The sequence below is a fragment of the Indicator indicator genome, chromosome 40, assembly GCF_027791375.1.
Source record: "Indicator indicator isolate 239-I01 chromosome 40, UM_Iind_1.1, whole genome shotgun sequence".
Classification (NCBI taxonomy): domain Eukaryota; kingdom Metazoa; phylum Chordata; class Aves; order Piciformes; family Indicatoridae; genus Indicator; species Indicator indicator.
Window position 1 is genome coordinate 399,253 of NC_072049.1, and position 25,129 is coordinate 424,381.

The 25,129-nt window shown below is 49.8% G+C and overlaps 1 protein-coding gene across 2 annotated transcripts in view; it reads left to right on the forward strand.

Annotated features, from left to right (window-relative positions):
* The first annotated feature begins 4,623 nt into the window (after window positions 1–4,623).
* ASH1L (ASH1 like histone lysine methyltransferase) overlaps window positions 4,624–25,129 on the forward strand; it is a 54,647-nt gene continuing 34,141 nt past the window's right edge. For both annotated transcript variants that reach the window (XM_054397034.1, XM_054397035.1), the window contains exons 1-5: window positions 4,624–5,085; window positions 10,944–11,555; window positions 11,712–15,696; window positions 20,068–20,169; window positions 22,707–23,451. In XM_054397034.1, coding sequence (XP_054253009.1) covers window positions 4,663–5,085; window positions 10,944–11,555; window positions 11,712–15,696; window positions 20,068–20,169; window positions 22,707–23,451 — 5,867 coding nt within the window. In that variant the 5' untranslated portion in view covers window positions 4,624–4,662. The remainder of the gene's footprint in view (window positions 5,086–10,943; window positions 11,556–11,711; window positions 15,697–20,067; window positions 20,170–22,706; window positions 23,452–25,129) is intronic.

A 25,129-nucleotide genomic window follows, 5' to 3' on the forward strand; every position in this document is an offset into this window, starting at 1 on the left:
GTGCCAGTCTCTCACCACCCTCATGGGGAAGAATTTCTTCCTAACATCCAATCTGAATCTCCCCATTTCTAGTTTTGCTCCATTCCCCCCCAGGTCCTATCATTCCCTGACACCCTAAAAAGTCCCTTCCCAGCTTTCTTGTAGCCCCCTTCAGATATTGGAAGGCCACAAGAAGGTCTCCTGGAAGCCTTCTCTTCTCCAAACTGAACAACCCCAACTCTCTCAGCCTGTCCAAGTGTCTCTCTACCATTTGTTGGCCCAACACGTGGCCCATTCTGTCTCTGCTGCCAACAGTTGGGTAGAATATTGTCAGGTACCCTCTTCCTGAGGGCAGCAAAGCTGGTGAAGGGTCTAGAGAACAGGTTTTGAGAGCAGCAGCTGAGGGAACTGGGATTGCTTGGTCTGGAGAAGAGGAGGCTGAGGGGCAACCTGCAGAATCTGCTGGATGAGAGACTGGAAATGTGCTGTGCTTAGTGGGAGATGGTTAGGACGTGCAGAGATTTGATACCTGATGGTTCTTTATCTATCCAAATTCATCTTGGCCTAAGATCCTTTGCATGGAAGTGGTTGCAAAGTGTGGAATAGGTCTTGGAACACAGTCCTCAGGGAAAAGGCAGGAGCAAAAAAATAGTCTTTAAGTAAAAATGTTGCTGTGGAAAAAGCTGCTGAGGGTCTGCAGAATGTGAGCAGAGGGACAGGAGCTGCTGAGCAGAGTCCTGTGCAGCATGACTGGCAGGGTGCTCTCCAGCCTTGGAGCAGTGTGGGGAGGTGACAGAGTGCAAGCTTGGGAGACTAACCTAACCCTAACCCTACCTGCAAGCAGGGGCAGTCAGGCTCCACTGCTCTCACCCTCCTGGCTGCACCAGGTGGGTACAGCACTGTGCTTGGAGAGCTCTGGGGAGGGCAGACATGCAGAGATCTCCTGCAGGGATCAGTAGCAGCAGAGCAGGTACTTTGCAAGGCCATCATCTGTCTGTCTGCCTCAAAGAAGGCCACAGTATAATGAAAAACAAGAGCTGCAAAGTCATCAAGCAAAGGTGGAAGTCAAAGACACAGTTCTGGACCTTCCATCCCACAGGCAGATAGGATAGCTTGGAGGTGCCAAATCGTTGGAGTTTTCAGGGTGAGTTCCTGCAAGCTTTCATAGAACCCTAGAACTGGAGGCTGGAAGAGCTCTGAGGTGATCCACTCCAAGCATTCACCTGGAGCTCACAGTCCCAGCACTGCTGCTAACCCACGACCCTCAGCACAACATCCACACAGCTTTTAAACACCTCCAGGGATGGGGACTCCACCACCTCCCTGGACCAGCACCTGGGAATCCTTTCTGGGAAGAAATTCTTCCTGATATCTGACCTGAACCTCCCTTGGAACAACTTGAGGCCGTTTCCTCTTCTCCTGTCACCTGTTGCATGTGAGAAGAGCCCAACCCCCACCTGGCCCCAACCTCCTTTCAGGGAGTTGTAGAGAGCACTGAGGTCTCCCCTCAGCCTCCTTCAGGCTGAACACCTCCAGTTCCCTCAGCTGCTCCTCACCAGCCCTCTTCTCCTGACCCTTCATCAGCTTTGTTTGCCCTTCTGTGGGCCCACTCCAGCCTCTCAATGTCCTTCTTGGAGTGAGGAGCCCAAAACCAACCCCAGGGTTCGAGGTGTAGCCTCAGCAGTGCCCAACCCAGAGGGAATTTCTCTGACTGCAGCTGCTGTCATTTGACTTCCACAAGGAGATTGTAAGGCAGGACCTGCAAGAAGAATGGTAAAGGTCCTGTAGCCTGGTGTGAGCAGGGCATAAGAAAGTGTGAAGAGTAGCCCAGGGAGAGCAGTGGTGTCACTTAAAATGAAACAGAGGAAGAATAAAACTCCTGTACTGGTTGTTACTGGTGAACTGGGAAGGGCTGAGGAAGGAGAGCAAGCAAAGAGCCAAGGGACAGTTCCACACAATTTGAAGACAATGCCAGGAAGCTTGGACTTGATGTGGTAGGGAAGCAGCAGCATCCTTGGGATGCAGAGAGATGGGATCTCATCAGTTCACCCTTAGGAAAAGGATCACAGTGGCAGCCACGGTTCCTGTGAGTTGGAGTTGGGTAATTGGAGAGTCAGAGAGAAGCAGATTACAGAGATTGAGGCAAAACGATGATTAGGCCCAGGATTAGCATTTGTTGGCTGTGTAGAGAGGAATTAATGGATAAATAAACTGCCCTGCTGTGTGTTTAGGAGAGCTGTCAGTCCTGGCACTTTGTTTCCAGGCACAGTTCCTGCTTCTGAGCTCTCCCAGACAAGATTTGAGCAGTTTTTGCCCTTTCGCTCTCAGCCTGCACTTGCAGTTTGGGAGGTCAGCGTGGGGCTGTAATGACTCACACAAAGCCTTGCTCTGGAGTAGATGTGGAGCCAAATCCAGCAGTGGAGATGGGCTTGGTGCATTTTAATTTGGTTTCAGATACTGAGCTTATTAATTAATGTCATTTGTAAGCAAATGACTGCAGCGTTGTAGCTGCTCTGAACCTGAAACTCAAACCCAGGACGTGCAGCTAAGCAGGGTGAGCTCTGGAGTGGTGCAGTGTGCCATGGGCATGGGTGTAGGGGCAAGGGGTTGCCATGGCACTGTGGAAGGCACCAAATACTTGTCAGTGTGCTACAGGGATGGGCTCTGTCCCCGCGGCTGCCACCTCAGGAGTTCCTGTGTGCACAGAGCCCTTGTGAAGGCTGCTGGTTTCCAGGTCCCCAGTTCCATAAACATTTCTGTGTCCCTTCTCTAACTTCATCCCCAGGTTGCCCAGGGATGCCCCTGGAGGTTTTTAAGGCTAGTCTGGATGTGGCTCTGAGCAACCTGATCTAGAGTGAGGTGTCCCTGCCCATGGCAGGGGGGTTGGGACTGGATGATCCTTGAAGGTTCCTTCCAACCCTGACAATTCTGTATCTGACCCCACTGAAATGTCTGTGCTGAGCTTCTCCTTTGTAACTGTGCTTTGTCCTCTTTGGTAGTTACCAATGCACTGCTTTGGTATCTTCTGCAATCAAAACATCAGGGTGCAGAGGTTTGGGTTGTTCTTGGCCAGTGGGGGAAGCAGCAGCTCAGGGCTGGGTGTTGTGAGCACAGGAGGCAGGCAGGGGCTCAAGCCTTGGCCTTAGCAAGTCCATTCAAGTCAACTTTTGCTTTAGTTAAGGTAAAAAAGTTCCCTCTGATAAAGAGGTGAGGCCAAACCTGGAGTACTGTGTCCAGGTCTGGGCTCCCCAGTTCCAGAAGGACAGGGACTTGCTGGAGAGGGGACAGCCAAGGGCTACAAAGGTGCTGAAGGGACTGGAACAGCTCTGTGAGGAGGAGAGGCTGAGAGCATTTGAGCTTTAGTGTGGAGAGGAGCAGCCTGAGGAGGATTTCATCAATGCTGATCAATACTTAAAGTGTGGGTGGCAGGAGGATGGGACCAGTCCTTTGCCCAGTGACAGGACAAGGGCACAAAGCTGAACATCAGAAGTTCCTTCTAAACATGAGCAGGAACTTCTTCAGTTGAAGGATGAATGAACCCTGGAGCAGGCTGCCCAGAGAGGTGGTAGAGTCTCCATCTCTGGAGGCATTCCAAACCCACCTGGATGTGTTCCTGTGTGATCTATTTTAGGTGACCCTGCCTTGGCAGGGGGGTTGGACTGGATCATCTCCAAAGGTCCTTTCCAACCCTACCTTTCTGTGTGATTCTGTGACAACCCTGCCTCTGATGACAGAGGTGGGAACTTTCCTGTTCCCATGCTCCAGGAAGTACAAATTCATCTGTGGCTCTGCTTGGAGGGGGTAGCTTGGAGATTTTTTTCCTGTTCTCCCATTCTTCTCCTTGAATTTTGGAAAGCCCTAAGCTCCTAAGTGTGGTGTGTTTGTAAACCAAGATGTGCTTGGGTTAAGCACAACTTTCCTAGTGGCTCAGCTAGTTTAAATGGGTCTGGGGTTTGGGTGCTTTATCAGAGGTCTGATTAGTTGAATCATTCCTTAGGTGCAGCTGTTTCAGTGGGTCCAAACTTCACCATGAGGGTAGTGGAACTCTGCAACAGGTTGCCCTGGGAAGCACCTGAGGTCCCATCCCTGGAGATATTCAGGGTGAGGCTGGACAGGGCTCTGGGCAACCTGATCTAGTTGAGGATGTTCCTGCTGACTGCAGAGGGGGTTGGGCTGGATGACCTTTGGAGGTCCCTTCCAACCCAAACCATTCTATGATTCTATCAGAGTTGGCAGTATTAGGAGTATCTGGAATCTGGTTTTAAACAAAAGAAATTATTTTGATCAGTATTAAACCCCTTAACCATCATTCAAAGTGAAGAAACTGGGGATTATGTAACAAAATTCCCATGCTTTTGATTTTTAGCTATCATTTAGAAGCGAATTTACAGCCAAATTGTTTTGTTGTGGGTTGTTTTTTTTTTTTTTTTTTTTTTTTGCAGCAGAGTTGCTGTTGTGAAACCTCAGCTGTGTGGTGCTGCTTATCTGAAATCTGCTCTTTGCTTCCTACATGTTTTTAATATTCATTTCTACTAGAAAAAGCAAAGTTCATTCTGGCTTTTCTTCTTTTTTTTTTTTTTTTTTTTGGCCTTCTACAGAGTAAAAGATGCTGGCTGCCAGTGGTAGAACAGATCTTCTGTGGAACATATCTCTGTAAACCTTCCCTGAACTTCCCTGCTTGTGATGGACCCTCGGAGCACTGCTATGTTAGGCTTGGGCTCTGATTCTGAAGGGTTTTCTGGGAAGAGCCCCTCTGCAGCCAGCATTGGCACCTTGGTGGGAAAGGGAGAAGGAGAGCTGGAAAGCTGCAGCAAGGAAGAAGACGACAGCAAGAGGAAGAGTCGGGAGGGGAACAGTCCTGAGCATGGGAAGAATGAGACTCTGAGTGATGCACAGCAACAGTTCTCAGTGAAAGAAACAAACTTTTCAGAGGGAAACCTGAAACTGAAGATTGGTCTGCAAGCAAAGAGAACAAAAAAGCCTCCCAAGAACCTGGAGAACTATGTGTGCCGGCCTGCTATAAAAACCAGCATCAAGCAACCAAGAAGGACACCAAAGAGTGGGAAGATGACAGATGAGAAGAATGAGCACTGTCCTTCAAAGCAAGTGAGTAGTGCTTATGGAGGGTTTGGCAAGTCATAGGAAATTTAATCTGTGTTTAACAGCTCCTGGCAGCTCTGTATGATGGTTTTCTGCTGCCTGCTTTTCCATCTCTAAGGTGGAAGAGAGGGGATTGAGACTGGAGATTAAGAAGAAATTCTTTAGAGTGAGGGTGGGGAGAGCCTGGCACAGGTTGCCCAGGGAGGGTGTAGCTGCCTCCTCCCTGGAGGTGTACAAGGCCAGGCTGGATGAGGCCTTCAGCAACCTGGGCTGGGGGAAAGTGTCCCTGGAGTTTGGAACTGGGTGATCTTTAAGGTCCCTTCCAACCCAAACCATTCCATGATTCCATGATCCCAGCAGTTACTGGGCAGGAGATCTGACCACAGCTTTGCATTCCCTTCTGTCTCCAACTCAGTACTATAAAAAGACAAAGCAGTTTCCACATCTGCCTGGCCTGGAACAACCTTCAGTTAGTGGAAGGTGTCCCTGCCCCCCTGGCAGGGGCTTGGAACTGGCTGATTTTTAGGGTCCCTTCCAACCCAACCCATTCTGTGATTCTGTGTAACCTCTGATACATAGGTTACAGATGTAGAAATGATTTAATTTCATTTCCATTGACCACAAAAAAAAAAAACAACAACCAAACCCAGAATGTTTTTGCCCTTTCACAGCTTTCCAACACTTTTTTTTTTTTTGAACAGCAGTGAAGGATAATTCCTATCCTATCTTGAATGAAGGTGATAGGCAAATACCTGTAACAGAATAATGTCTTTTTTTTGTCTCTTGTATAGAAGGAAGTGGGGGGTTTGTCTTTTCTAATGGGCTGGTGTATCTGCTGTTCTTGTCCCTAGCACCAGGATATCTTTTCTTACCTGCCAGAACCTTTGTTTTTGCTATGTTCTTTGCTGTCACTTGGCAATGAGTGTGTCCAGAGAAGGGCCACCAGGATGAGCAGAGGGCTGAAGATCCTCTGCTGTGAGGCCAGGCTGAGAGAGTTGGGGTTGTTCAGTCTGGAGAAGGGAAGGCTCTGAGGAGACCTTCCTGTGGCTTTCCAATATCTGAAGGTGGTTACAGGAAAACTAGAGAGGGACTTTGCAGGGTGTCAGGGAGTGACAGGACTGGGGGGAATGGATCCAAGCTAGAGGAGGGGGGATTGAGATTAGACCTTTGGAAGAAGTTCTTCAGCATAAGGATGGTGAGACACTGGCACAGGTTGCCCAGGGAGGTGATGGAAGCCTCATCCCTGGAGGTTTTTAAGGCCAGGCTGGATGTGGCTGTGAGCAACCTGATCCAGTGGGAGGTGTCCCTGCCCATGGCAGGGGGGTTGGAACTGGCTGAGCTTTGGGGTCCCTTCCAACCCTGACAATTCTATGACTCTGATTCTATGACTCTATGATCTAGTGGAAAGTGTCCCTGCTCATGGCAGGGGGGTTGGAACTGCCTGATCCTTGAAGTCTCTTCCAGCCCTGCCAGTTCTGTGATTCTCTGAGAACTTTGGCTGTTTGGCCTTTGCTTTACATTTTTCCACTTCAGAACAAGGTTCTTATTTCTAATGGTCTCTTTAACTTCATCTGGAAAAACCATTAGGGGAGCAGCTCACAGTTTGCCACTGCACTGATCACTTGATGACTTGTTCTCTGTCTGTGGTTTTTCTTTTCTGACAAGGCTGTTGCCATGAGTTGGGTGTTGGGGCCAAGCTGGAGCTGAACTCCAGGTGTCCACCTGAGGTACTGCTTGCAGCTGCAAATCTCTCACTGGCAAAGACAGCCATAAACTATGGAACCTCTCCCATTGTCCTGGGAATTTTTCCCAGGGAGAACAATTAATGTTTAAATACAGCTGGTGACAGCATGGGTTCTTCACCTTTGACATCTTGGGTTGTATACTAGGCTCTTCTGCAAGAGATCCATCACATTCCAAATGGAAATTAGAAGGCTGGGAAGCAAATGCTAATGAAACCTCTCTGTGATGAGGAAAGACTGAGAGAATTGGGGCTTTGGAGCCTGGAGAAGGGCAGCCTGAGGGGCATCTCATCAGTGCTGATCAGTACTTCAAGGGTGGGTGTCAGGAGGATGGAGCTGTTCAGCCTTCAGAAGAGGAGGCTGAGGGGAGGTCTCATGGCCGTCTACTGCTCTCTGTGAGGTTGGAGCAAGGTGGGGGCTGGTCTCTTCTCACCTGCAAAAAGTGACAGAACAAAAGGAAAATTACTCAAGTTGTGCTGGGGGAGGTTCAGGTTGGACGTGAGGAAAAATTTTGTCCCAGAAAGTGTTCTCAGGCACTGACCCAGGCTGCCCAGGGAGGTGATGGAGTCCCCATCCCTGGAGGGGTTTAAAAGCTGTGTGGATGTGGTACTGATGGCCATGGTTTAGTGGCAGTGGCTTAGGAGCAGTGGTGAGATTGTGAGCTCTAGGCTGGACTGGATGGTCTCAAAGGTCTCTTCCAGCCTCACCAGGTCTGTGATTCTGCAGAGGCAGGAGGTGTTTCTTTTGCAGACAGGTTAGGTGAAACACCCAAATGCTTAGGGGAGGCTGTTCCAATTTGAGAGTCCTCACAGAACTGCCTTGAGATTTCTGCTTCTCCTTTAGTGGAGTGACTGTGCCACAGAAGTCACTTCAGGAGAGCCTGGCACCTTGCTTGTCTCCAGTGCTGTGGGACAGATGGTCACAGAAATGTCAGGGTTAAAAGGGACCCCAAGGCTTAGCCAGTTGCAACCCCCCTGGGCAGGGCAGGGGCAGGGACACCTCACACTAGCTCAGGTTGCTCACAGCCACATCCAGCCTGGCTGCAAAAACCTCCAGGGATGAGGCTTCTACCACCAACCTGGGCAACCTGTGCCAGCAGGGAAGAACTTCTTCCTAAGGTCTAATCTAACTCTCCCCTCCTCTACCTTGGATGCATTCCCCCCAGTCCTATCACTCCATGACACCCTAGAAAGTCCTTCCCCAGCTCTCTTGGAGCCCCCTTCAGATACTGGAAGGCCTCAATAAGGTCTCCTGGGAGCCTTCTCTTCTCCAAACTGAACCAGCCCAAGTCTCTCAGCCTGGCCTCACAGCAGGGAAGCTCCAGCCCTCCGCTCATCCTTGTGGCCCTTCTCTGGGCAGCTTCCAGCACCTCCAGATCTTTCCTGTCACAGGGTTTTCCAGAATGCTGGCTTCTCCCTGCCTCCCAGCTGTAGGTTTTGTGAGTATGAGGGGGGTGAAGCTGGGGGCAAGCTCCTCAAACATGATGCTCCAGCAGCATTTCCATCTGATTGCAGCTGGCACAGAAGAGCTGGGCCAGGTGCCAAACTGTTCTCTGTAGGCCACAGGCTGGTTTATAGCACAGCTTTAAAACCAGCAAGCAGCACGAGTGGGGTTGGTTCTGTGCTGCTGCTGCAGCACTTCGGAGACATCCACAATGGAGATGTCCCAAACTGAGGCTTGTGACCACCCTCTCCCAGGAGAACTTTGCTCAGGGGCATCTCACTGCCCTGGTGAAGTATCATTTGCTTTCTGGAAGCATTTGGGTTGCTAGGGCAGGGATCCTGAGAGTGAAACCTAACTTCTGGCACATCAAGTGTCTGAGTGTGGACCTAGTGAAGAAGCAGGCAGTGACCAAGGTTGCTCTGAGACACATCATCTGCTTTCACTACTCTTTAAATAACCTTCTTTAAAACACCTGTAGTTGGTACCTACCATTTAGGCCAAGGGAAGTTTAAGTTGGATGTTAGGAACAATTTCTTTCCTGCAAGAATTGCAAGAATTCCTCCAAGCACTGGAACATGCAGCCCAAGGAGGTGGTGGAGTCCTCATCCCTGGAGGTGTTCAAGAAACCTGTGGCCATGGCACTTGGGAGCATAGTTTGATGGCTGTGGTGGGGTTGGGTTGATGGCTGGACTCAGTGATCTCAGAGGGCTTTTCCAGCCCAAACAATTCCATGCTTCTGTGATCTCTAGGAAACTGTCAGACTGAATCCAGCTGCAGTCTGCTGTTCAAGCCATGCTGGTGTAGCTTACTGAGCAAATTCTTTGCTTGTAATCAACACCTTGCTGTTTCTCCAAGTATTTCTCCCAGGGACTCCAAGCTGTGTTCCTTCAGCACAAGGAGATGTTGGCCAGCCAGAGCTTTGTAAAACATCATGAGTCTAATGCTGGTTGTAACCAACTGCAGTAGACACCATGCAGTTGCCTTCTTCATTCTTGCAGGGGCATGAAGAGCTGTGGCATTGGTGCCTTCCGCTCTCTGTTGAATGTCTGAGATAGCAGATCCCAGAAGGCTTTCAGGTTGTGTGTGCATGTCATGACCTACAAGGGATCAGAGGTTTCCATTCTTAGCCCCTGCTTGCAGTCAGAGAAAGAAATAACGTGGAGATGTTGCTCATGGGGTTTCTGGAGGTGTTGGGTGTTGCCATTTAGCTTCTCCAGAATAGATTTCCACTTTGGTTAGGTCAGAACTGGAACATTTCACCTACTCTGTGTGTGGGCAGAGTGGCCCTGCCCCATGCAAACAACAGAACAATTGGGCTGATTTTTAGTGTTCTCAGCAGTCTGCTGAGAGCAGAACCTGCAACTGCAGACATCCTGGTAGAGCTGCCCTTGCAGGGCATTGCTCAGCTGCTTCTCAGGAGCATGTGAGGTCTTCCAAGTGCTACCAGGCTATAAATAGTTAGCCCAGGACATTATTGTTAATGGCTGGGTTTTGATAAACATCAACAGCAAATGGAAAATGGTTAGAAGTGGGAGGCAGTTCTCCATGAGACAGCAATGTGCCCTCGTGGCCAAGAAGGCCAATGGGATCCTGGAGTGCATTAAGAAGAGTGTAGCCAGCAGATTGAGGGAGGTTCTCCACCCCCTCTGCTCTGCCCTGGTGAAGCCCCACATGGAATATTGCATCCAGTTCTGGGCTCCCCAGATCAAGAAGGACAGGGATCTGCTGGAGAGAGTCCAAGCGAGGGCTACAAGGATCATGAAAGGGACTGGAGCACTGCCTTGTGAGGAAAGGTTGAGAGCCCTGAGGGTGCTTAGTCTGGAGAGGAGAAGACTGAGAGGGGATCTAAGAAATGATTATAAATATCTGAGGGATGGGGGTCAGGAAGGAAGGGACAGGGACAGCCTCTGCTCACGTGTGCCCTGGGATAGGCCAAGGGGCAATGGATGAAAACTCCAGCACAGGAGGTTCCACCTCAACATGAAGAAGAACTTCTTTACTGTAAGGGTCCCAGAGCCCTGGAGCAGGCTGCCCAGAGAGGTTGTGGAGTCTCCTTCTGTGGAGACTTTCAAGTCCCCTCTGGATGTGTTCCTGTGTGACCTGCACTGGATTCTATGGTTCTGCTCTGGCGGGGGGATTGGACTCGAGGATCTCCACAGAGGTCCTTTCCAACCCCTAACATCCTGTGATAATTCAGATTGAGACCTGGGAGCAAGTTTGGGTTTCTTTAACATCAGAAAAGCTTCAACATGTCCATGTAGCCTTTAAAATGAATAGGATCATGGAGCATGTGTTAATCTCATTCCTCTACCATCAGAAGCAGGAATTAACCATCTCTACATCCAAAGGTGTTGTGTTACTTGTAGAGTCTTTTTGTTCTGTTCCTAAAGAGTTGATTTTTTTTATTACTATTTTTTATTAATTTTTATTATTTATTTTATTTTTATTTATTGTTGTTGTTGTTTGTTGTTGTTGTTTGTTGTTGTTGTTGTTTGTTGTTGTTGTTGTTTGTTGTTGTTGTTGTTTGTTGTTGTTGTTGTTTGTTGTTGTTGTTGTTTGTTGTTGTTGTTGTTTGTTGTTGTTATTTGTTGTTGTTGTTATTTGTTGTTGTTGTTATTTGTTGTTGTTGTTATTTGTTGTTGTTGTTATTATTATTATTTTTTTTTTTTTTAATTCCAGGACCCCTCAAAGTTGTACAAGAAAGCTGGAGAAGTTGCAACAGTTGAGTTACATGTGGAAGAAGGTACACAAGTAGAAACAAACCCTTTAACTAAGAAAGTTTCCCCATTGCACTCTGAAATGACAGATTATATCAAGTCATCTCCTCCGACTCTTATCAGTAGCCATAATTCTGACTTAAAGGATAGAACACAAATTAATGGAGCACCAACTGTCACAGAAAAATTGGCTCAACTCATTGCAACTTGTCCCCCTTCAAAGTCTTCCAAAACAAAGCAGAAGAAGCCTGGAAATGGAAGTGCATCTGGTTTGGTTAAAGACTCTGGGAAGAAGCTGCCAGGAACCATAACTGCAGGTGGTTTAGTTCCTAAAGATTTGGTAAAGAAATTGCCAGGATCTGGTATTGCTGTTGGGTTGGTTAACAAGGACTCAGGGAAGAAGCCATTAGGGATTGGTAGTGCAGCCATATTGGTTAACAAAGACTCTGGGAAGAAGCCACAAGGGATTGGCCCCCTAATGGGATTGGTTAACAAGGACTCCTCTGGAAAAAGGCCACCAGGGATCAGCACTCCAAGTGGGTTAGTTAACAAAGACTCTGGAAAGAAACAGCCAGTGAGCAGCTCTGCAGTTGGGTTAATCAGCAAAGATGTTGGGAGGAAGCTTCCAGCTATCAGCACTCCAACTGTATTGACTAGTAAGGAGTCTGTCAAGAAGCCATCAGGGATTGGCATTCCAGCAGGATTGATTAACAAGGATGTTGGGAAGAAGTTGTTGGGAATAAATCCTCCTCCAGCACTGGGTAATAAGGATTCTGGGAGAAAGATGGCAGGGACTGGCAGTGTGACAGTTCTGACTAACAAAGATTCTGGGAGGAAGACACCAGGGATTAGCAGCCCAGTGGGATCTGGTAACAAAGATTCTGGGAAGAATATGCCAGGAATTAGCAGTCCAGTGGGATTGATTAGCAAGGACTCTGGGAAGAAGCCAGCAGGTATCAGCAGTCCATCTGGTTTGGTCAACAAGGACCCTGGAACTCTGCTTTCAGACTCTATGCTGCCCGCCTCGGAACCCTTTAAACTTCCTTGCAATTCAAACCTCAGTAGCCTTGAAAGCCATGAGACTGCAGATTTACTGAAGGAAAATCCTGCTGGCAAACCATTTGAGAAGCACCTGGTGAGGCAGAATAAAGAAAGCATCTTGGAGAAGTTTTCCATTCGGAAGGAAATCAGCGACGTGGGCAAAGAGACCTTGAGCGAAGGACCTCGTGCTCCGCCGGACGCTTACCCAGCCACTGACAAAGGCATTTATGAAACAGCCAAGCATGAGAAACAGCCTCCAGTCTACTGCACCTCACCAGACTTCAGAACAGGAGGGGCTTCAGACGTCTCCACAGCAAAGTCCCCGTTCAGTGCAGTGGGAGAGGGAAATCTCCCATCGCCTTCACCCACGGTGGCCGTTACCACCTCCAACAGGAACCTCTCAACAACATCTTCACAGTTAGCATCTAACTCGTTGCATTTAAGTTCCACAGCAGACCTCCTAGAAGGCATTTCAGATCCCATTGGCAAACCCCAGTTCTCTGCTGACAGTCCCCTTCTGAACATAAACAGAACATTGAACCACGCTCTGGGCGCCGATTTTAAAGGTGCCGATAAAGATTTAAGTGATTCCAAAGCTGCTTACATGGAAACTTCAAGAACTGGCCCTTCCACGGGGAAAAAGCCCATTTTGGCAGCTGAAACAAGCATTCATGCTACTGTCACCCCTTCAGTAGTTAGCTTCACCAGCTTGTTTAGTAGCAAGCAGTTCCTCAAGATTGGTGCAATAGCTGCATCGGATAAATCCTGCCAAGGAGCGAAGAGCCTGAGCCCTACTCAGCAATCCAAACCCTTAAAGAAAAGGAAAGGAAGGAAACCACGGTGGACTAAAGTGGTGGCAAGAAGCACATGTCGACCTCCAAAGGGTCTAGAACTAGAAAGGTCAGAGCTTTTTAAAAACATTTCCTACAGTGCACTGTCCAGCAGTAATTTGGAGCCGGCCAAGTTCCTGAAAACCATGGGATCCTCTCCCTTTGTGGAACATGAGTTTGTCAAGCACCAGCTGCCAAAGCTGAACGAAGCTAACAGCCAGCCCCTTGCACTGCTGGCTGAGACTGACAAGCAAGCTCAGAAGTTCTACAGTAGTCACAAACCACCCTCCAGTTTGTGTATGTCAGATGATTTCTTACCCGACCTTTACAAGCCCAAAAGAGGAAGACCTAAATCCAAGGAGATGCCGGAGCTTGAAGGTCCTCCCAAAAGAACTCTAAAGATCCCAGCCTCCAAGGTCTTTTCAGTGCAGTCAAAAGAAGAGCAGGAACCTCCAATTTTGCAGCCCGAAGTGGAAATTCCCTCCTTAAAACAGAGCCTGTCAGGACAACCTTTTCCTAAAAAGAGAGGGAGACCTAAAAGGCAGATCAGGTCCTCGATTAAAATGAAGCCACCGATTCTTTCTGTGGCACCTTTTGTTGGAACAGAGACCTCGAGCAAGCTGGGGGCTGAAAGCGATCAGCATCGGAGTGGGGACTTCTTTGAGAGGAAGGACCAGCTCCGAGGGCCAGAAGAAGTCCAGAAACCTGCTCTTTGTAGCATGACTGATTTGGAAGTAGACTCGGAAAGAAAAGTTGGAAAGAGGAATAACGGACAGTTGATGAAAACGATCATCCGGAAAATAAATAAAATGAAAACTCTGAAGAGGAAGAAACTTCTGAACCAGATTCTGTCCAGTACAGTGGAACCAAATAACAAAGGGAAAGTGCAATCCAAGCTCCACAACACAGTCTCCACTCTTGCTGCCACGTTTGGTTCCAAATTAGGCCAGCAAATAAATGTCAGCAAGAAAGGAACCATTTATATAGGAAAAAGGAGGGGAAGGAAACCTAAAGCTGTCTTGAATGGGCTTTTAAGCAGCGGTTCTGCCAGCTTGACAGTGCTGGAGAAGTCTGCCCAGCAAGCCCCTGGTACATCACTAGGACAAGTACTTCCCCATTTGCTCCCCTCAGCAGCTCCTAACTCAGAGATTCTTCCATCTCCAGTTTGCTCTCAGTCTTCTGTGGTGAGCGGGGGCCAGAGCCCTGTCAGCAGCGACGCAGGGTTTATCGAGCCCAGCTCGGTGCCCTACTTACACTTACACTCCAGACAGGGAAGCGTGGTTCAGACGCTCGCCATGAAGAAAGCTGCTAAGGGGAGGAGGAGGCTGTCCCCACCTACCTTGTTACCAAACTCCCCTTCTCACTTGAGCGAGCTGACGTCGCTGAAGGAAGCCACCCCCTCCCCCGTCAGCGAGTCTCACAGCGACGAGACCATTCCCAGCGACTCCGGGATAGGCACCGACAACAACAGCACCTCGGACAGAGCCGAGAAGTTCTGCGGGCAGAAGAAGAAGAGGCACTCTTTCGATCACGTTTCCCTCCTGCCACCCGAAACCTCCACCGTGCTGAGCAACCTCAAAGAAAAGCACAAACACAAATGCAAGCGCCGCAGCCACGACTACCTGAGCTACGACAAGATGAAGAGGCAGAAGAGGAAAAGGAAAAAGAAATATCCCCAGCTGCGGGGCAGGCAGGACCCCGATTTCCTCGCCGAGCTGGAGGAGCTGATCAGTCGGTTAAGTGAGATCAGAATCACCCACAGGAGTCACCATTTTATCCCCAGAGATCTGCTGCCTACCATTTTTCGCATCAACTTCAACAGTTTCTACACTCATCCGACTTTTCCTTTGGATCCTTTGCACTACATTAGGAAACCTGACTTAAAGAAGAAGAGAGGCAGGCCCCCCAAGATGCGGGAGGCCATGGCAGAAATGCCCTTCATGCACAGCCTCAGCTTCCCTCTCTCCAGCACTGGGTTCTACCCCTCCTATGGCATGCCTTACTCTCCCTCCCCCCTCACAGCTGCTCCCATAGGCTTAGGTTATTATGGAAGGTACCCTCCAACTCTTTACCCTCCTCCACCTTCTCCTTCTTTCACTACCCCCCTGCCACCCCCTTCTTACATGCATACAGGCCACTTGCTTCTCAATCCCACCAAATACCACAAGAAGAAGCATAAGCTTCTACGGCAGGAGGCTTTCCTCACCACGAGCAGGACTCCCCTCTTGTCCATGAGCACCTATCCCAGCGTCCCCCCTGAAATGGCTTACGGTTGGATGCTGGAACATAAGCACAGGCATCGGCACAAACACAGAGAGCATCGCTCTTCCGAGCAGCCCCAGGTGGCCATGGACACCATCACTGCCAACAGCTCTTCTAGGACGGTTCTGGAGTCTTTGAAGCGCTACAGGTTTGGGAAGGAGGCTGTGGGCGAGAGGTACAAACACAAAGAGAAGCACAGGTGTCACATGTCTTGTCCACACCTGTCACCTCCAAAGGGTTTGCTAAGCAGAGATGAACAATGGGTCAGGAGAGAGCCTTCGGAGTCTAACTCCTTGGCGCTGGGACTGCAGGCGCCGCTGCAGATAGACTGCGCGGAAAGCTCCCCGGGCCTGTCCCTGGGGGGTTTTACCCCCAGCTCCGAGCCAGCCAGCAGCGATGAACACACAAATCTTTTCACAAGTGCAATAGGCAGCTGCAGAGCCACAAACTCTGCTAGCACCAACGGACGTAAAAAGTTAACTGACAGCCCTGGACTCTTCAGTGCCCAGGACCCTTCGCTAACCAGGCCTCTCCGAAAGGAGCCGCTGCCCTCCGGCGACAAAGCCCTTCAGCCTCTGCCAGGTAAGGGGAGCTCTGCTTGGGCCTGGCCTGTGGGCCTGGGATCTTATGTTGTACCAAACCTGCTGGGAAAGGAAGGCAGCTGTAGGAATCTTCTGTGTGTTGAATTTGGTGAGGGTCAGTTTTCGGCCCCTCTCTACAGGAGCTTGTCCAGAGAAGGGCAGCGAAGCTTGGGGAAGGGTCTGGAGAAAGGTGTGGGGAGGAGCAGCTGAGGGGACTGAGGCTGTTCAGCCTTGAGGGGGAAATCTCATCCTCCTCTACAACTCCCTCAAAGGAGGTTAGAGCCAGGTGGGGGTTGGGCTCTTCTCACACGCAACGAGTGACAGGACAAGAGGAAAACAGCCTCAAGTTGTGCCAGGGGAGGTTCAGGTTGGATATTAGGAAGAATTTCTTCCCAGAAAGGATTCTCAGGCACTGGAACTGACTGCCCAGGGAGGTGGTGGTGGAGTTACCATCCCTGGAGGTGTTTAAAGGATGCATGGATGTGGTGCTGAGGGATGTGGGTTAGTAGCAGTGGCTTAGCAGCAGTGGTGGCATTGTGAGCTCCAGGTGAGTGCTTGGACTGGATGATCTCAGAGGCCTCTTCCAGCCTCAACAGTTCTATGGTTCTGTGATTTGAGGACTACTCCTGCGCTCAGTCCTGAGTGTCTCCATTCCTTTAGAGCACTGTTCTGTGCAGACTAATGTGGTGTCTCCTCCAGAACTGCTTTTGGGACTGTCTAAGCACTTTTTCCCAACAGATTCTTCTTGGCTTTAGACATAAAATTGTGCTAAGGGTGCTTGCTTTCTCCTTTCAACTTGAAGTTTCTGGAGAAATGAGCTAAAAATTTCTCATGCTAAAAGCTGTGTCTTGAGGTTTGGTGTGTTTGTTTTAGACTTAGCTATGGGGTACTACTGTTTTGAATAATATTGCTGAGGAAAAAGTTTCCTTCTTCCTTTTTAAGTCCTATTTCAGTTATTTTGACGATCTCTACATCAGTGTAAGAGCAGATCCCTGCCTCGAGGCCTCCAGCAGATCCCTGCCTCGAGGCCTCCAGCAGATCCCTGCCTCGAGGCCTCCAGCAGTACCTCAGAACAGTTGCTGGATGATGCTGGGAATGCCTAAAACCAAACCTGGTCATGACTGCTTTATGCAGAGCACCTTCACCTATAGCCTTAGGCAAAGCTGAAACAGAACCAGTTGAGGCTGCAGTGATGCTCTCAGTGTTGCTGTTGAAGAGAAAAAAAAAGGCCTCCCCTCTGGAACTGGGGGCTTTGGCATCTGCAGAATATTCAGGGAGGGGGGAAAAAAAAAACCCAACTCTGAAGTGAAATTTCACACTTGAGGAAACTGCATTTCCTACATCACAAGCTGAGGTGTCACTTCCTGCTGTACTTTATTATTGCAGAAGTTTGGGGGGATAATTTTCACTGTCTTAATTGCCATGGACACCTTAGTGCAAAAGAAAAAGGATCTGGTGCTTGCTTCTGATGTGTACAGGAAGGCTGATGCCTTCTCCTCCCTCTTTCCAGTACTTGCCTACACTTTCCCTTGAAATTTAAAGCATTTGTCCAAACCCACTTGTGACTAATATTTCACAGGCCAAGAGCCAAGCAAACAAGCAGCTACCAGTGAGGAACAATAAGTCCCTTCTCGTGCTCCTCACTCTCATCTTCCTCCTTTTCTTGTGCTACTCCTGAGGCCACCTCCCTGCTCTGCTTGTGGATGCATGGAAGAAGGAGTTTTTTGGCATTTGGGAGTTTTATGTTTTGCTTATTTTCAGGGCAGGATTCTTTTCCAAGTCCTTATTACTTCATACTATTTCATACTGCTAAAACTATTTGGGGCGGGGGTGAGTCAGGAGGAAGCAATAAAGCTGTGAGGTTGCTTGTCCTGCAGCCACGGAAAGGAAAATTCCCAAGCGTTAGGTCATCAAAAGGGTTACATTTGACTCCCAGGAGTGGTTGTGGTAGCTGGGAATTCCTGCAGCTCTGGGAATTTCCTGAGGGTTTTCATGGCAGCCAATGATCTGAGCTGGGTTTTCATGAGAAACAACCTAATTAAGAGAAAAGGCAGAGATGTTTTAAGCTGAAATCTGCTTGTGAAGGCTCTGGGTCACTCTCTTAGAGGGTGCTCCTCAGGTGCCCCACATTGCTCTCAGCATGTTGCATCCAGTGGAAACCAGCTGGTTTCTGGTGGGACTGGCATCAGCTCAGGGTTCATCTTGCAGCTCCCAGTGCCTCCCATGGTCTGTGCAATGTAGCAGAGAACCTCAAACAGCAAAGTCAAAGCCTTTCACAAGGGCTTGTAGTGCTACAGCACTTAGCCTTCCAGTACCTGAAGGGGTTCCAGGAGAGCTGGGGAAGGACTTTGACAAAGGCTGGGAGTGACAGGATGAGGGGCAATGGCTTTGAGCTGGGAGAGGGGAGATTGAGAGTGGAGATTAGGAGGAAATTCCTTAGAGTGAGGCTGGGGAGAGCCTGGCACAGATTGCCCAGGGAGGCTGTGGATGGGTTCAAGGCCAGGCAGGATGAGGTCTTGAGCAACCTGGGCTGGTGGGAGGTGTCCCTGCCCATGGCAGAGGGTCGGAGCTGGACGAGCTTTGAGGTCCCTTCCCCCCCACCCCACTCTCTGAGCCGCTGCCTGACACCGGGAGTGAGTTCAGACACCTGACAGCTTGTCAGGAACGGCTCTGGGTCTGCTGCTCGCCGTTCCTAGAAGGAACGGGAAGGAAAACCGACATCAGCCGTTCCGTAGGGATCAGCGCGGCCGAGAAGGCTCCGCCGCCCCCGAGCCTTTCCGTGCCCGGGCGGGACCTACCCCAGAGGGCGAACCCCGCCGGCTGCTCGTGCCCGCGGCGCTGAGCGCGTCCCCGCCCCGGGCACGCGAACCGGGCTGCGGCGGGAGCGCGGCGGTGGCGCCCTCTGCTGGCCGCGCCGCTACCTCTGCCGCGTTCCGATGCGGCGCGGCTGGGCTGCGCGGATTGAGCAGCGCGGCCCCGCGGCGCGGTGTGGCGGAGGGGACGGCGTCGTTCGGGTGCTGCGCAGTCCCGCCGGGAGCAGGCCCCGGTTCCGCTCGCCGTTTCCCGGTCACAGCGCACAGCCTGTGCCTGCTGCATGGCTCTGGCTGGCCCCCAGCCCCGGCGTGCCTGTGCGAGGCTCTGCTGTAGGAAATCAAAGCATCTTGCGGTCCCTTGGTGGAGGATCATGGACTTGAGCGGTGGCCCTGGAGGAGGAGCGGCCTGGGTGGCCACACTGATGTCTCAGTGTCCAAATGGAGACCAGTGACAGTGGCATCCCTCGGGGTGGGCACTGGGACCAGGGCTGTTTAACATCTTTGTCAGCGGCACGGACAGTGGGGCCCAGGCACCCCCAGCAAGTCTGCTCCGGCTGAGAGGAGTGGTGGATGTGGCAGATCACCAGGCCAGCCTTCAAAGGGACCTTCACTGGCTGGTGAAGCAGGCTGGGAAGACTCTCAGGAGGAATATGCCATGCATCCTTGCGTCTGTCTTGGGCTGCGCTGCAAAGAGCATTGCCACAGGTGGAGGATGATGAGAGTTGCCCTCTCCTCAGCTCTGGTGAGACCACATCTGGAGTGCTGTATCCCATTCTGGACTCATCAGTACAAGAAAGATATGGAGATGCTGCAGGGAGTCCAGGGAAAAGCCTCAAAGATGCCTGAGGGACTGGAGCATCACACTGAGAGTTTGGATTGTTCAGCCTGGAGAGAAGGAGCAAGGGAGACCTTAATCAACTTGTGTATGTGCTGGACAGGAGGGAAGAAAGAAGAAGGAGCCACACTCTTCTCAGTGATGCCCAGTGGCAGGACAGGAGGTGATGGACACCTTCCCAACAGGAAATTCTGTTTGTACAGAAGAAAAAAAAAAACTGTCTTGCTGTAAGGGTGGCTGAACTCTGGGTTGTGGAGTCTCCATCATTGGAGACAGTGAAAACATAGTGACCCTGAGCAACCTGATCTAGTTGGCCTTGGTTTGAGCAGAGTAATTGGTGGAGATAATCTGCAGAGGTCCTTTCCAAACTGAAATGTTCTGTGAAAATCAAGGAATGAAGCTCAGGGGTGGTTCATCTGAACGTAGGAATGGGAGGGGGTTGGTTTGTTTCTCCCATAAAAGCCAATCCTGTGATGATACCAAGTGGCTCTCACTGCTTGTTTGCTGTCCCACCTATGCTATTAGCCTGTGAGAACATTCTGGGTGGTCCCTATCCATTCTTCTCCATCTCCATGCATTAATAGTGAGCAAGTGTTCCTACAGCTAAAAAAAAAAAAAAAAAAGACTAATCTTGGTTTAAATGTTTAGCATCTGCAGTGTGTTGTGTTGGCACAGCCAGACTGAAATGATTTTTGTTTGTGCTTTTCCCTGATCTGCTTTTCAGGCACCTTGCCAACACAGGACAAACCTTCCCAGAGGCAGTCAGAGAGCACAAATTGCAGCCCTTCCAGAAAGAGATCAACATCTGAGAGCACTTCTTCGACAGGCAAGTAACACCTGGCCTTGTTTTCAGGATCACTGCTGTGCTAAGACCTTTGCTACTCCAGGAAGCTGAAGCAGCATTGCCAGGCAGGTCAAAAAAGGATGGTAGGAGAGAAATGGAAGTGCTGCAAGGCCTGTGGACTCTGGTAGCATTCTGCTCATTTCTATCAAGTGGGGATCAAGTCTGAGGTGCACAGAGTCAACTGTGGTGTTGAGTAAATGTGTGCCAACAGGATACTGAGGGAGCTGGCAGCTGTTTTGGGGCTCTCAGCCTCCAGTTGTCCCATCCCTTTGGATCAGTTTCCAAGCAGAAACCTCTAGCTCAGGGCCATCCATCAGACTTTGTGTCCACATGTGTTGTGTTTGTATAGTCTGGTTATGGATGGATGGTGCAGCTGTTCACAGAGCTCACTGCTAGCAGCTGGTGTTCTTGTGAAGAGCCCTCAGCTCCCTCCTGATGTGGCTTCAAAGGGCATAAGAAAACAAAGGGTGATTTATTCTTTCATCTAAAATGGGAAGCCAAAAGTGTAAACCCTTCATTTCTCTCAGAGTTGGTGCTGGGTTTTCTTAGTGACTGCAGTTAGGCTCCCAGCAGTGACCTGACAAATGTGCTTCTCTGTTTCCTCCTTTTCACCATGCAGGAAGGATCCTGCTCATAGGAGGATGTTTAGAACTTGGTATGTGGATTCTCCCTCCTTTAAACTGTGCACCCTCTGAAGCATCTTTTTATTTGCACCTGCAAATTCCTGACTCTGGAATCTTAATGAGGAATCACAGAATGGTCTGGGTTGGAAGGGACCTCCAAAGCTCATCCAGTCCAAACCCCTCTGCATCCAGCAGGGACATCCTCACCTAGATAAGTTGTCCAGAGCCCTGTCCAGCCTCCTTGAATATCTCCAGGGATGGGGTCTCAACCACCTCCCTGGGCAACCTATTGCAGGGTTCCACCACCTTCATAGTAAAGAACTTGTTCCTAACATCCAATCTAAATCTGCTCTGCTGTATTTTGAAGCCCTTGCCCCTGGTCCTCACATTGCAGGCATTTGGGAACAGCCTTCTTGTAGCCCCATTCAGGTACTGGAAGGCTGCTATTAGGTCTCCCTGATACCTTCTCTTCTCCAGGCTGAACACCCCCAACTCCCTCAGCCTGTCTTTTTAGCAGAGCTGCTCCAACCCCCTGATCATTTTTGTGGCTCTCCACTGGGCCCTCTCCCTCAGCTCCATGTCCTCCCTATATTGAGGGCCACAATGCATGCTTCCAAAGCACCACACTTAGAACAGTGAGCACCAGGACTAGAAAAATATTTATCTTTAAGCTCTTTGTCAGCTAATGCAGGACAAGTGGCAAAACCCCTCCTGTAACAACACGTCGTTGCCTTCCCTTCAGCAGCTACCTTGACACTCCCTTCATGCTCTCCAGCTGCAGCCTGGGAGCCACTACTTTAAGTAGATCTAATCTCAGTAATTGGCTGCAATTAAGTAACATTTTGTACGTGGTGATGTGCAGTTGTGATGCATCAATGAGAAGACAGCCACCATTTTATTCCAGACAGAACAGAGGTTTGCTTCTGGTTAAATGATAGCACTAAGAACCAGCAGGGCAGCTTCAGGAACCTCTTAGTTTAAAACAAATCCCTTTTTAATACAACATGATCTATAATGGCCTGGAACTCAGAGAGTCATAGAATTGTCAGGGTTGGAAGGGACTTCAAGGCTCAGCCAGTTCCAACCCCCCTGCCTTGAGCAGGGACACCTCACACTAGAACAGGTTGCCCAGAGCCACATCCAGCCTGGCCTTAAAAACCTCCAGGGATGAGGCTTCCACCACCTCCCTGGGCAACCTGTGCCAGTCTCTCACCACCTTCATGGGGAAGAATTTCTTCCTGAATCCAATCTGAATCTCCCTATTTCTATTTTTGCTCCATTCCCCCTAGTCCTTCCTCTCTAGACTGGGAAGAGTAGACTGAGGGAGGTCTCATCAGTGCTGATCAGTACTTAGAGTGTGGGTAGCAGGAGGAGGGGACCAGTCCTTTGTCAGTGGTGCCCAGTGCCAGGACAAGGGGTAACAGGCACAAGTTGAACATCAGAAGTTCCATCTGAACACAAGCAGGAACTTCTTGAATTGAAGGGTGAGGGAACCCTGGAGCAGGCTGCCCAGAGAGGTGGTGGAGTCTCCATCTCTGGAGCCATTCCAAACCCTCCTGGATGTGTTCCTGCCTTGGCAGAAGGGTTGGACTGGATGATCTCCAGAGGTCCCTTCCAACTCCTACCATTCTGTGATCCTGCATGTACCTAGGGAATGCCCTCATTGCTGCTAGAAGAGAGGGGAATGAGGGGAGAATAGCTGCTGAGGGAAGCTGTAGACTTGGCTCTCACATCGCTGGGCCCCTTTGCCCATTAGAATTTGTGTAACAGAAGCTGGTGTCTTGCCCTTAAAGATTCCAGGCAACTGTAGGGTGTAAAAGGCTGTCAGGTCTCTTCAGTCTTTGATTCCAAGCTGGTCTGATGGTATCTCAAGCCTGTTTTCTGTCTGTCTTGCAGTGATTGCAGTACCCAGCCGGGGAGCGAGGCTGGCGGTGGCCACTGAGGATCCAGTGGACAGCCTGCTGCAGCGCATGGCACAGCAGGAAGGCCAAGCTGCTTTGGACAAAACCTTAGAGGCAGTCATGGCTAACGTGTCTGTTCCACCATCAGCTAGTCCTGCTCGAAACCACAGCAGGGAGAGAGGCTTGGGGAAGCAGCAGGACAGCCTGGTGTCCCCAGCCATCCCCAGCAGCTCCTGCAGCGACAGCATCTCGCTGCTGTCGGACCGGCTGCCCAACAGCTACTCCCCACACCACCTCAAGAGAAGCGTGGTGGAAGCCATGCAGAGACAAGCTAGGAAAATGTGCAATTACAACAAGATCTTGGCCACAAAAAAAAATCTTGACCACGTCAATAAAATCCTGAAGGCCAAAAAGCTGCAGAGGCAGTCCCGGACCGGGAACAACTTCGTGAAGCGCAGGCCTGGCAGGCCCCGCAAGTACCCGATGCAGGCAGTGGTGTCCATGCAGGCCTTCCAGGCAGCCAGATTGGTCAGTCAGGACTTGGAGAAAAGAGAGGAAAGCAGCAGCCCCTTACACCTTGGGCCTGATACCATCACAGATGTGATCGAAGCTGTGGTGCAAAGTGTGAACTTGAACACGGATCACCGAAAAGGCTGGAAGAGGAAGAGGTGGCTGGCAGAGGAGCAGGCCAGGAAGAGACAGAAACCTTTACCAGAAGAGGAACAGGAGAGCAATAAGAGGTAGATTCCATCAGGGTTTGTTGTGGTTTAAGCTTTCCCAAAGTCTAGAAACCCAAATGGAACAGATTTATTGCCTCCCCTCTCCCTTTATCCTGGTAGGGTAAAAGCAAGTTAAGCAGGAGAAGGCAGAGGTAAAAATCACAAAAGAAACAGTCTGGAATCAATTTGGAAGTAAAAAAAAAAAAAAAAAGTAAGTTTAACAAAATATATGTAGCATTTGAGTAAAAGGGAAGTTACAAAGGTATAAGGAAAAAAAGGGTAAATGAAAAAAAAAAAATACAAAACCAGGCCCGGGTGGCATAGGATTCTCTTTAGAGGCAATCCTGAGGAGTTTGGATGCAGCATGAGCAGGTCTCACCACAGGGTAGGAGCAGCAGGCAAGGAACAAGAGCAAGAGGCAGAGGTAGGAAGATGCCTCCTCTTAAATAGGCTGCTGGATAGGAAGGGGGAGTGGAATAGAACTTGACCCGGGCACCCCTCCCCCTGGGAGGGGAAATGAAGTCTCTCTGCCCACCTGGGTCAGGTTTCTTTGTCCCCCCTTGGGGCTAGGTTCCTTTCAGCCTCCTCCAGGGGTGGGTGTAATCTGACACAGTTTTGTATCCTCAGTGCAGGCTTTGTTGTTTTTTTTTGCATTTCAGTCCATGGAAAAAATCCTGCTGTAATGTTCTGTTGGGAGGGGAAGCAATGGGTCAGTTTGAAGTGTCCTTAGGATCTTCTGAAGTTACTCAACTGTTACGTTACTGGGATTTCCCCCCAGTAACTTTGTTTAGAATCTGCCACCCCTTTCCTGCTGTCTGAAACCTCTGAAAACTCCTGTTTATAATTAAAATTTTAGTTCCAAACTGTAACATCAACAAAGCCCAAAAAGGGGATGGAATCTTCTGGAACTGATGGGTTTGTGCTTGTGTCTCAAGTAAAGCAAGATTTATAGTTGGCTTGGTGAAAAGAACACTTGTAAGGAGCTGGTAACAGGTTTCCTGATGAGGTATCAGAGCAAATATTGTTCCTTCCTCATGTGCAGAGGAGGGAACTGTAGGAGTTCCACGTGCCTTGGGGATCTTAGAGTGGTACTTGTTTGCATCACAAGTGCCTGCAAGCAACACAACATCAGGTGAGATCAGTTGATAGGCATCAAAGGGAGAGTAAAACCAAAGCAGCCAGGAGGAGCTAAGGTGTGAAGAGTAAAACCAAAGCAGCCAGGAGGAGCTAAGGTGTGAAGAGTAAGACCAAAGCAGCCAGGAAGAGCTAAGGTATGAAGAGTAAGACCAAAGCAGCCAGGAGGAGCTAAGGTATGAAGAGTAAAACCAAAGCAGCCAGGAGGAGCTAAGGTGTGAAGAGTAAAACCAAAGCAGCCAGGAGGAGCTAAGGTATGAAGAGTAAAACCAAAGCAGCCAGGAGGAGCTAAGGTGTGAAGAGTAAAACCAAAGCAGCCAGGAGGAGCTAAGGTGTGAAGAGTAAGACCAAAGCAGCCAGGAGGAGCTAAGGTGTGAAGAGTAAAACCAAAGCAGCCAGGAGGAGCTAAGGTGTGAAGAGTAAAACCAAAGCAGCCAGGAGGAGCTAAGGTGTGAAGAGTAAGACCAAAGCAGCCAGGAGGAGCTAAGGTGTGAAGAGTAAAACCAAAGCAGCCAGGAGGAGCTAAGGTGTGAAGAGTAAAACCAAAGCAGCCAGGAGGAGCTAA